General features: G+C 51.2%; 1 protein-coding gene across 2 annotated transcripts in view; it reads left to right on the plus strand.

Annotated features, from left to right (window-relative positions):
- The window catches only part of SLC9A2 (solute carrier family 9 member A2), a 126732-nt gene that overhangs the window by 77111 nt on the left and 37452 nt on the right, over positions 1 to 12169 (plus strand). For both annotated transcript variants that reach the window (XM_045587294.1, XM_036453950.2), the window contains exons 4-5: positions 1245 to 1462; positions 3139 to 3341. In XM_045587294.1, coding sequence (XP_045443250.1) covers positions 1245 to 1462; positions 3139 to 3341 — 421 coding nt within the window. The remainder of the gene's footprint in view (positions 1 to 1244; positions 1463 to 3138; positions 3342 to 12169) is intronic.

The raw sequence follows: 12169 nt of genomic DNA on the forward strand, positions 1-12169 counted from the left end.
GTCTGTGGTCACCTGTCAGTCTTCACCCTCCTACCTGTGCTGGCACTCAGACAACTTCCCTAAACCCCAGAACCTCCGGGGGTGGGAGGACTCCTGCCATGCTGGCGTGGGCCAGTCGGGCCTCGCTCTAACGGTGGAATGCAGGAAGCTTCCCAGCTCCCAGCAGCAGGGCCATGGCTCCGGGAAGGAACCCCCTCGGATGCCGTCCTCTCTCCCTGGACCGAACCCTCAGGCGGCGGCCTCTGGGCACCTTCATGGTAACTGGCTCTCCCAACGGCGCCCGTGTACGCTCCCTTCCCGCCCAGAGGAGACGCCCGCCTCGGTGGCCATGGGGGGCTGTGCGCTGAGGCGGAGGCAGCACAGGCCAGGGCTGGGGGGACAGACAGCCAGGCAGGTGGCAGTGCCAGGGGCAGAGAGGCAGGAGCGGCGCTGGAGCTGTCCCCTAAGAGCAGTGTGAGAGCTCGGGCGCCCCGCTTGGAGCTGAGCCAGAGCCTTCCTTCACCAGCTGTGCCAGGGGCTGTGCAAGTAGATGCAGTGTGGTCCCGTTCGGAAATGCTGGGAAAACAAGCTGAAGAGTTTCTTTCCTTTACAAATTCTCAGAGCCTCGTAGCACACTTAACATCTCCCAGTAGTGGATATAATGGATAAGTAGAAATGAGACCCAGAGCTAAAGCAAGAGAGAGAGAGAGAAAGCAAGAGAGAGAGAGAGAGAGAGAGAGAGAGAGAGAGAGAGAGAGAGAGAGAGAGAGAGAGAGAGAGAGACACAGGATGAGGGCTAGAAAACAACTGGTGACCAGTTGCGTGGTGGGTGGGGGTGTGAGTCTGGGGGTTGGGCGCTGAGGAGGCATGCGGGAGAGCTCAGTAGTTCCAAGGTGAGGACCGTAGGCAGGGCAGCCTCTCAGGCACCGGAGCAGAGGAGGAGTGGGACTGGCTGTGTAGAAAGTGCAGGCTTTGAGTTCCCAGGATTTGCTTTCTTTGTGCTGCTGACAGGATAGCTGATGGTCCTGTGGATCTGGAGCAGGATGATGGCGGGACAAAGCTGGGTAAAGGAGTTCAGACCATGGGTACCGAGGAGGCGCCAGAGATGGCAGGGCTCCCAAGGAGGCAAACCACGTCCGATTACAGAAATCGGCGATGATGCTGTGGTCGTGGGCAGAAGGGCTGAAGGGAAGGCCATGTTTAGTCTCAAGTGCCACTCATGCTCTGATTAGGGTCCCTGATGGCAGCTGTATCTGTCCCTGCAGAATCACCACTTGTGCAATGACCATGAACAAGTATGTGGAGGAGAACGTGTCTCAGAAATCCTACACAACCATCAAGTACTTCATGAAGATGCTGAGCAGTGTCAGCGAGACCCTGATCTTCATCTTCATGGGCGTGTCCACCGTGGGGAAGAACCACGAGTGGAACTGGGCCTTCGTGGGCTTCACGCTGGCCTTCTGCCTGCTCTGGAGAGCCCTGGGTGAGGAGCACGTTGCCCCAAAGAACACCATCAACTCACTAAAAGAGCAGGACGTCCTTCTCACCCACCCTGCATCGCTGCTGCTTCATCTTCCGTCCCGTCTTCAAGCTCCTCACGCGCCTTCTCTTCCCCCCTTCTTCCTCTTTCTCATCTCCCCCCTCTTCCTCTTTCTCCCCTCCCCCCTTCCTCTATTTTCCCCTTCCCCCTCTCTTCCTCTTTCTCATCTCCCCCCCTCTTCCTCTTTCTCCCCTCCCCCCTTCCTCTATTTTCCCCTTCCCCTCTCTTCCTCTCTTCTCCCCTCCCCCTCTCTTCTCTTCCTCCCCTCCCCCTCTCTTCTCTTTCTCCCCTCCCCCCTCTCTTCCTCTTTCTCTCCCCTCCCCCCTCCTCTTCCTCTTTCTTCTCCTCCTCCCCCCTCTCTTCCTCTTTCTCTTCCTCCCCTCCCCCCTCCTCTTCCTCTTTCTCTCCCTCCCCCCCTCTCTTCCTCTTTCTCCCCTCCCCCCTCTCTTCCTCTTTCTTCCCTCCCCTCCCCCCTCTCTTTTCCTCTTTCTCCCCTCCCCCCTCACCTCTCTCCTCTTTCTCTCCCCTTCCCCCTCTCTTCCTCTTTCTCCTTCTCCCCTCCCCCCTCTCTTCCTCTTTCCTTCTCCCCTCCCCCCTCTCTTCCTCTTTCTCTCCCCTCCCCCCCTCTCTTCCTCTTTCTCCCCTCCCCCCTCTTCCTCTTCTCCTCCCCCCCCTCCTTCCTCTTTCTCCCCTCACCCGTCTGTTCCTCTTTCTCCCCTCCCCCCTCTCTTCCTTCCGCTTCTCCTCTTTCTTCCCCCCTTACCCACGTCTGTTGTCCTCTTTGCTCTCTTCTCTTCTCCCCCCTCCCCCCTCTCTTCCTGTTTCTCCCCTTCCCCCCTCTTCCTCTTTCTCTCCTTCGCCCCTCTCTTCCTCTTTCTCCCCTCCCCCCTCTCTTCCTCTTTCTCCCCTCCCCCCTCTCTTCCTCTTTCTCCCATTCCCCCTCTCTCTTCTCTTTCTCCACCTCCCTCTTCTTTTCTCTTTCTTTCTCCCCTCCCCCTCTTTCTCTTTCTTTCTCCCCTCCCCCCTCTTTCTCTTCCTCTTTCTCCCCTCCCCCCTCTCTTCCTCTTTCTCCCCTACCCCCCTCTTCCTCTTTCTCTCCTTCGCCCCCCTTCCTTTTTCTCCCCTTCCCCCTCTCTTCCTCTTTCTCCCCTCCCCCCTCTTTCTCTTTCTCCCCTCCCCCTCTCTTCCTCTTTCTCCCCTCCCCCTCTCTTCCTCTTTCTCCCCTTCCCCCTCTCTTCCTCTTTCTCCCTCCCCCCTCTCTTCCTCTTTTTCCCCTTCCCCCTCTCTTCCTCTTTCTCCCCTCTGACAGTGCTCCTCCCCACAGTGCTCTCTTTCTTCTCTTTCCCTCTTTTCCTCTTTCTTCTCATCCCCCTCTGCCTTTTTATCTTTCTTCCTCCAGCATCTTCAGGCCTTTGTTATAAGTCAAGTTAACCTTTCTTGGCTCCTCTGATCCACGTTTTAGCCCAGGAGCTCTTACCAAGAGCCTGGTCTTATGAGCGAGGAGAGGAAGGGGGCAGAGGCCTGGAGCCACGTAAGGCCTCTCTGCACAGAGGCACCAGAAGGAGTCTGCACCCTCACACCCGCTCACACAGCGGTGTTTTGGTTGTTCTGCTTCTCAGGTGTCTTTGTCCTGACTCAGGCCATTAACTGGTTCCGGACAATCCCCCTGACCTTTAAGGACCAGTTCATCATTGCCTACGGAGGGCTCCGAGGGGCCATCTGCTTCGCGCTGGTCTTTCTCCTTCCTGCGGCCGTGTTTCCCCGGAAGAAGCTCTTCATTACGGCTGCGATCGTCGTCATATTCTTCACTGTCTTCATTCTGGTGAGTAGAGCATGCCTCTCCCAGCAACGTCTCTCCTTTGCCCGGAGGAAACCTCTTTGAGACTGACATAACTGTGAGAAGCGCTCACCTGTCTGAGTCCCGTAAAGGCATGGGGCCAGCGTACGGATGCTCAGCGTGGTCTCGGAAGAGCAGGTGCCTGGCTGAACAGGCCCACGGGAGCAGGAGCACAGGCTGTTTATCACACATTGGGATGTGCGAGCCCTCCCGGCTCCTCAGCGGCTGAGCGCTGTGGGGAAAGCTTCCCCACGCAGCGCCTCCATCTTGTTACCTTCTCCTGGGTGGTGTTAAAATGGGCTGGGCCTTTTCCAGTTGCCTCCACTCTCTTTGTCTAATACGGCAGGCGGATCTTTCTGGAAAACGTGCTGCGGTCACGTACAGAGTTCTAAACCCCTTCCCCTCCTCCCACGTTCCGTTTGCCCTGGGAACTCAAAGGAGGCCCTGCTGGAGAGGGATCCCAGGCCTGCTGCCTAATGATGGGCCCTCCCCAGGGCGCCCGCCAGGAGGGGGCCGAAGCTCTCAGTGCTGTTTCTCCCCCGCCCCGCCTTTCCTCCTTCCCTCCCACTCTAAAAACAATGGGGAAAACACCCTCACTCCCTGGGTGAGGATTTTAAAATATAATGAAATTATAAATAACATCATTAATGTTACATAAAATATAAGCTGTCTCTCTTGTTTTCAACTGATGCTCAAGACCAGGCCGAGGCGGAGTCCAGGCGGAAAGGCCGTGCGGAGCGGCTGTGGGCGGGGCCTCCACCGCGGGGCTCCGGCTCCGGCGATGCCCTCCTCCAGGGCAGAGAGGAACTCAGCACCGCCACCGCCGGGGAGGCAGGGCCGCGGGGACTGGACGGGATGATTTGCTGTTTAATTTTCACTAAGTAAATGCTAATAAAGGGAAGAAAAACTTAACATCTTTTCTTGGAAAGGAAAAATGATTAGAGCACAGTTATTAATTGATCCCTATAATCGTGCAGCAGGCTTCAGAATTCTGGAAGTCCACTCATTGGTGGTCTGGCCGGGTTCCAGGGCGACAGTCTGTGGCCTCCACTGCCCGTGGTGCTGTCTGCCTGCAGCGGGGCGAGTGGGAGGTTAACAGGGGCCTGAGTGACGTGTAGCAGGCTAACAGGTTACCGTTAATTTCCATGGATGCTTGCAGAAGACACCTGACTCCAGGTCAGAGATGAGGACTTCCTCACTCAGGGTGAAGTCCTTCATGTTGGTGCCAGTCAGTTCTCCACCCAGAGTCCCCATGGTGACACCAGGGCCTGGGGGAGGCCTGCATGTGTGGGGCACCGGGGCGGGCAGGGCTGAGCTGAGGTCGGACTCTGTCGGAGGGCAGCATACCTCATCTCCTGAAGTCACGTGAGGGGCTGTTCAGGAAGGAGAGGGTTCTGGCCACCCTGGCTACAGCTTTGGGGCCAGGCCCGGTGGGCGGGGCGCCCTGTGGGGGCCAGGCCCGGTGGGCGGGGCGCCCTGTGGGGAGGCCAGGCCCGGTGGGCGGGGCGCCCTGTGGGGGCCAGGCCCGGTGGGCCTGGGGAATGCCCTGCTTCATGGAGCACTGTCAGAGGGTGAAGGGGGCACTGGGGGGAGGAGCACTGTCAGAGGAGCACTGTCAGAGGGTGAAGGGGGCACTGGGGGGAGGAGCACTGTCAGAGGAGCACTGTCAGAGGGTGAAGGGGGCACTGGGGGGAGGAGCACTGTCAGAGGGTGAAGGGGGCACTGCGGGGAGGAGCACTGTCAGAGGAGCACTGACAGAGGGTGATGGGGGCACTGGGGGGAGGAGCACTGTCAGAGGGTGAAGGGGGCACTGGGGGGAGGAGCACTGTCAGAGGAGCACTGTCAGAGGGTGAAGGGGGCACTGGGGGGAGGAGCACTGTCAGAGGGTGAAGGGGGCACTGCGGGGAGGAGCACTGTCAGAGGGTGAAGGGGGCACTGCGGGGAGGAGCACTATCAGAGGAGCACTGACAGAGGGTGAAGGGGGCACTGGGGGGAGGAGCACTGACAGAGGGTGAATGGGGCACTGCGGGGAGGAGCACTGTCAGAGGAGCACTGTCAGAGGGTGAAGGGGGCACTGCGGGGAGGAGCACTGTCAGAGGAGCACTGTCAGAGGGTGAAGGGGGCACTGCGGGGAGGAGCACTGTCAGAGGAGCACTGTCAGAGGGTGGAGGGGGCACTGCGGGGAGGAGCACTGTCAGAGGAGCACTGACAGAGGGTGAAGGGGGCACTGGGGGGAGGAGCACTGTCAGAGGAGCACTGTCAGAGGGTGAAGGGGGCACTGGGGGGAGGAGCACTGACAGAGGGTGAAGGGGGCACTGCGGGGAGGAGCACTGTCAGAGGAGCACTGTCAGAGGGTGAAGGGGGAGGAGCACTGTCAGAGGAGCACTGTCAGAGGGTGAAGGGGGCACTGCGGGGAGGAGCACTGTCAGAGGAGCACTGTCAGAGGGTGAAGGGGGCACTGCGGGGAGGAGCACTGTCAGAGGAGCACTGTCAGAGGGTGAAGAGGGCACTGGGGGGAGGAGCACTGTCAGAGGAGCACTGTCAGAGGGTGAAGGGGGCACTGCGGGGAGGAGCACTGTCAGAGGGTGAAGGGGGCACTGCGGGGAGGCCAGCGGGAGCAGGAGGTGTGGAAGGGGAGCGTGGGAGTACCCCAGGGGAACATGTACCGAAGGGGGTTCTGAGTCTGGATTTCAGAGACAGGAGTTAAGGAGCAGGAATGAGAGCTGGTGGCACAGCGAAGGGGAGGGGCGGGCAGTTGTCCCGGTGCAGGGCCAGTCCTGGAGGCAGGCTGAGCAGAGGCCTTCCCAGGGCCCTGAGCAAAGGGCAGGAGACTGCGCGCCTGGTAGGCACTGCCCAGGCTGGCGACTCGGGGTGAGGTGTGTGGCAGTGACAGTGAGAGGCGTCAGTTTAAATGTGCTTTTATTGGTTTAAGGTGTGAGCTGTCTTTCTAGGCCTGGTTAGGTTGATCCCCAGGAGACTAAATTAGAGAGAGAGGCATCAGCGATGAGAGAATCACTGATCCGCTGCCTCTGCATGCCCCACACTGGGGACCGAGCCCACAACCCAGGCATGTGCCCTGACCGGGAATCAAACCATGACCTCCTGGTTCATAGGTCAGCGCTCAACCACTGAGCCACACCAGCTGGGTTAGTGATTTTTTTTTTTTTAACAAAATAATTTCTTTTTTAAACAAAATTATTCCAAAAGTTGCCTGCTAAATCAGCTAACAAATATAAGGCAGTTCCTTCCTTTAAAAAATTAATTCAAAGAAATCAGTTTCTTCCAAAAGAACAAACCAAAAGGGCCCTCATTACGGGCATTTCACAAGCAGCAGATTTCAGGGCACCAAGCAGAGAGCAGGCGGCAGCAGGAGAGAGAGAGAGAGAGAGAGAGAGAGAGAGAGAGAGAGAGAGAGAGAGAGAGAGAGAGAGGGAGAGAGAGAGAGCAGGAGCAGGGCAGAGAGAGAGCAGGAGCAGGGCAGAGAGAGAGAGAGAGAGAGAGAGAGAGAGAGAGAGAGAGAGAGGGAGGGAGAGAGAGCAGGAGCAGGGCAGAGAGAGAGAGAGAGAGAGAGAGAGAGAGAGAGAGAGAGAGAGCAGGAGCAGGGCAGAGAGAGAGAGACCAGGAGCAGGAGCAGGGCAGAGAGAGAGAGACCAGGAGCAGGGGCAGAGAGAGAGAGAGCAGGAGCAGGGGCAGAGAGAGAGAGAGAGAGAGAGAGAGAGAGAGAGAGAGCAGGAGCAGGGCAGAGAGAGAGAGAGAGAGAGAGAGAGAGAGAGAGAGAGAGCAGGAGCAGAGAGAGAGAGCAGGAGCAGGAGCCAAGAGAGAGAGCAGGAGCAGAGAGAGAGAGCAGAGGGGCCAGGAAACCAGTCCCACTGAGCCTGCTGCCCAGCAGCCCTTTCAGATCCAGCTCTCAGGTGCCACGTCTGTTAGCCAAAGCCCAGTGAATGGATGGAAACTACTTGAGCTTTGCAGCGATGCTTTGCAGGGGTTTGATGGGAGCCTGAGGTGGTGTGTGTGTCTGATTGTTTGTTTGTTTTTAAGGGAGTGAGCTGTCTCTCTAGGCCGTATTGGGTTGCTCCCAGGTGACCTAAATTAGAAAATTTCCAGTGTGCCTTCTCAAAGGTATTCTTTTCCCCTCTGTCTCTCCCAACCAAAGACCTAGGCTCCTGTAACAAAACATCTAGTTTAAGGAAATAAATTCATACGGCACTCAGAGGTGCTAAGTACCCTAGTTCCAAAGCATAAGAATTGAGGAAAGAAGAGAGGAACCAAGGAGGGGGGAAAGGAGGGACGGAGGGAGGAAGGGAGGAAGAGAGGGAGGGAACCAAGGAAGGAAGGAAGGAAGGAAGGAAGGAAGGAAGGAAGGAAGGAAGGAAGGAAGGGGAGAGGAAGGCAGGACTTGTGAAATCTCTCCCATGGGGCATGACATGACTGCTGATAATCTGGAGAGAGGAGTGACCATTGAAGGAGCAGTGTCTGCGGTCCTTGCCTGCAGTCAGTGCTTGTTATCCTGTAGAAGCTAATTTTAAGATGCCGGAGGCCCAGTGAGGAAATCCGTGCACTGGCAGAGTCCCAGGTTGCTGCCGGCCAGGTGCTCCCTTTCCTCCCCCCGCCAGCCCCGCCTCCTGGCTGAACTCCTGGACGAACTCCCAATTGAGGGGACAATTTGCATACTATACTTCTATTATATCGGATGTTGTAGTTTAGAAACTTCAGCCATGCCTGCCTCCTGGTTGGTCGGCTGTGTCTCATTTGTGACAGTGCAGTTATTTCTCGATTGCCCGTCCAGTGGGAGGATCGGCAGGGGCCCCATCTTTATTCCCATGTGCTGTATTTACAAGCACCATGGACCTATTGTTTACTAAATGAACAGTGACAGAAAAAAAAGCAAGTGAAACAACAGATTATGTCCTTAGAACACACTACATAGTTTTAATAATTACATTGTTTTGTTGATTTTTTCGCTGGAGTTATTAAACTAGTGGCGTCATGGAACCTGGATTCAGTGAAATCCGTGTCTGTGAAACCATGTTTGCACTTGTTTTCATTTCTATCAGTTATAAACGACAGAATACATATTGATTGGAAAGCTGCTGTTACCGCCTATGTTATTTCAAATCAACACACTTTGAATGTGATACAAATGCAACGAAAGGTGTGTCCTACCAAATTTGGTCAAATCAGTTCCCACTTCAGACAGTTAAAGTTAAGCTGAAAAATGCCCAAAGCTGGGTGGATGGGATAAAATGAATGTCCTCATTTTTTTAAGTGTGTGTGTGTGTGTGTGTGTGTGTGTGTGTGTGTGTCAGACAGAGAGAGAGAATTTGTTTTATTGAAAGCACTTTTTTTTTTACATTTTTTATTAAATTATTATCTGTGTACATATTTTAACATTTCCCCCCCCTCCCATACATACCCTCCCTCCCCAGAGTTTGGTGTCCATTGGTTGTACTTACATGCATGTATACAAGTCCTTCGGTTGATCTATTATCTCCCCCATATCTCCCTACCCTCCCCACTGTAATTTGACAGTTTGCTTGTTGTTTTACTGTCTCTATATCTATCTTTTGGTTCATCAGTTTACAATATTCTTTATTATCCATAAATGAGTGAGGTCATGTGGTGCTTCTCTTTCATTGACTGGCTTATTTCACTCAGCATGATGTTCTCCAATTCCATCCAGGTTGCTGCAAATGATGAGAATTCCTTTTTTATGGCAGCATAGTATTCCACTGTGTACATGTACCATGGTGTTTTGATCCAATCATCTGCTGACGGGCACATAGGCTGTTTCCAAATTCTAGCTATCGTAGATTGTGCTGCTATGAACATAGGGGTGCATATATCCTTTCTGATTTGTGTTTCTAGTTTCTTGGGATATATTCCTAGGAGTGGGATTACTGGGTTAAATGGGAGTTACATTTTCAGTTTTTTGAGGAAACTCCACACTGTTCTCCACAGTGGTTGCACCAGTCTGCATTCCCACCAGCAGTGCACAAGGGTTCCTTTTTCTCCACAACCTTGCCAACACTTGTCGTTTGTTGATTTGTTGATGTTGGCCATTCTGATAGGTGTGAGATGGTACCGCATTGTTGTTTTGATTTGCATTTCTCGGATAATTAGTGACTTTGAGCATGTTTTCATGTGCCTTTTGACCTTCCTTCTGTCTTCTTTTGAGAATATTCTATTTAGGTCCATTGCCCATTTTTTAATTGGATCATTCATCTTCCTTTTATTTAGTTGTATAAGCTGTCTGTAGAAGTTGGAGATTAAACCTTTATCAGTGATAACATTTGCAAATATGTTCTCCCACACAGTGGGCTTTCTTGTTGTTTTGTTGATGGTTTCTTTTGCTGTAAAAAAAAAAAAAGCTTTTTATTTTGATGTAGTCCCATTTGTTTATTTTCTCTTTAGCTTCCATTGCCCTAGGGGCAGTATCAGTGAAGAAGTTCTTTTGGCATATGTCTGAGATTTTTGCTGCCTGTGGATGCTTCTAGTATTTTTATGGTTTCCCGTCTTATGTTTAAGTCCTGTATCCATTCTGAGTTTATTTTTGTGTATGGTGTAAGTTGGTGATCCAGTTTCATTCTTTTGCATATATCTGTCCAATTTTCCCAACACCATTTATTGAAGAGACTGTCTTGACTCCATTGTATATTCATGCCTCCTTTGTCAAATATTAATTGAGCATAGTGATTTCGGTTGATATCTGGGTTCTCGATTTGATTCCATTGATCTATATGTCTGTTCTTGTGCCAGTACCAGGCTGTTTTGAAAACAGTGGCTTTGTAATACAGCTTGAAGTCTGGTACTGAGATCCCTCCTACTTTCTCTTCTTTCTCAGGATTGCTGTGGCTATTCTGGATCTTTTATTATTCCAAATGAACTCTTGGAGAGTTCTTTCTATGTCAGTGAACTATGCCGTTGGTATTTTAATGGGGAGTGCATCAAACCTATAGATTGCTTTAGGAAGTATGGACATTTTGATGATGTTGATTCTACCAATCCATGAACATGGTATGTTCTTCCATCTGTTTACATCTTCCTCTATCTCTTTTTTCAGTGTCGTGTAGTTTTCCGCAAATAGGTCCTTTACTTCCTTAGTTAAATTTATTCCTAGTTATCTTAATTTTTTTGGTGCGATGGTAAATGGAATTGCTTTTTTAGTCTCTGTTTCTGTAATTTCACTGTTGGTGTATAGAAATGCCATGGATTTCTTGGCGTTAATTTTGTATCCTGCTACATTGCCAAATTCATTTATTAAGTCGATTAGTTTTTTAATGGAGTCTTTTGGGTTTTTTATGTACAATATCATGTCATCTGCAAATAAGGATAACTTTACTTCCTCTTTTCCAATTTGGATGCCTTTTATTTCCTCTTCTTGTCTAATTGCAATATCTAGTACTTCCAGTACTATGTCAAACAGGAGTGGCGAGAGTGGGCATTCCTGTCTTGTTCCTGTTCTTAGAGGGAATGGTTTTAGTTTTTGCCCATTGAGTATGATGTTGGCTGTGGGTTTATCATATATAGCTTTTATTATGTTGAGGTATGATCCTTGTACTCCCACTTTGAGAGTTTTTATCAGGAAAGGGTGTTGGATTTTATCAAAAGCTTTTCTGCATCGATTGATATGACTATATGATTTTTATCTCTCAATTTGTTTATGTGATGTATCACATTTACTGATTTGCGGATATTGTACCATCCTTGCATTCCTTGGATAAATCCTACTTGGTCATGGTGTATGATCTTTCTGATGTACTGCTGGAGCCTATTTGCTAAAATTTTGTTGAGGATTTTGGCCTCTATGTTCATGAGGGATATTGGCCTGTAATTCTCCTTCATTGTGTTGTCTTTTATCTGGTTTTGGTATTAGGGTGATACTGGTTTTATAGAAGGAGTTTGGAAGTGTTCCTTCCTCTTGAATTTTGGTTTCAGCCACATTCCTCCCAGTCTGCCGAGCTGTCTGAAAGTGCTTGTTCTTCTTTTTCTACATTTTCTAGTTACATTTGCTCTCCAGCCTCTCAGCTTGCTCTCTCACGTCTGCTACAAATCCTTTGGAATGTTATTGGGTTGCATTGCATGGTTGTTGAGATAAAGTCATTCGTAATATTGTTAAGTAATCCCATCTAGGAACTGTATATCTTTTAATACTCAAATCATTTTAATATCTTTTAATTAAACTTTATAGTTGGTTTTGTAAAAGTATTATGCATTTTGTGATATATATATGAAGAGAATATTCAAGTACATGTACATATTATTTAGTGTCTAGACAGTACACTACTATAGATTAGTGTGTTATTTGCATGCTGGTACATACTTTTATATGGATTCTCTCCCTACATGTAGATATAAACATAAGTATCATTTTCATTGCTTTTGTATAGGTGTTTATTGGTTCCTTTTTAAATCAGTGGAAGGGATGGATTTGTGTATGCTGATTGTATGTAGAGACACTGTATTAAATTTTCTTGGTACTTTTACATGAAAAATAATTGTCGTAGAGATTTCAGGACCAAAATAAAGAGATGCCTGAGCAGCGGTCCCGGGCTTCCCATGCCTCCGGCTGCGTGTTCTCCGATTGCTGGGCGTGCGGGCTGCCCAGGCAGCTGGGGCCCTGGGCTCCTAGTTGTGAGGCCAGTGCTTTTCGTGTCTCGTTATCATGTAGGTTCTGGCAAGTATTCCTGCACGTGATTCTTCCTGTTCCTCGCTTCCCAGGTCGCCTGTGGTCCTCTCACTCCCACGCCTCACACCAAGCCGGCTCCTCCCTGCACTCCTGGGACGCCTCCGTGGGCCCGTCCCTGCGTCTGGTT

The sequence above is a fragment of the Pipistrellus kuhlii genome, unplaced genomic scaffold (assembly GCF_014108245.1).
Source record: "Pipistrellus kuhlii isolate mPipKuh1 unplaced genomic scaffold, mPipKuh1.p scaffold_m20_p_27, whole genome shotgun sequence".
Lineage (NCBI taxonomy): Eukaryota > Metazoa > Chordata > Mammalia > Chiroptera > Vespertilionidae > Pipistrellus > Pipistrellus kuhlii.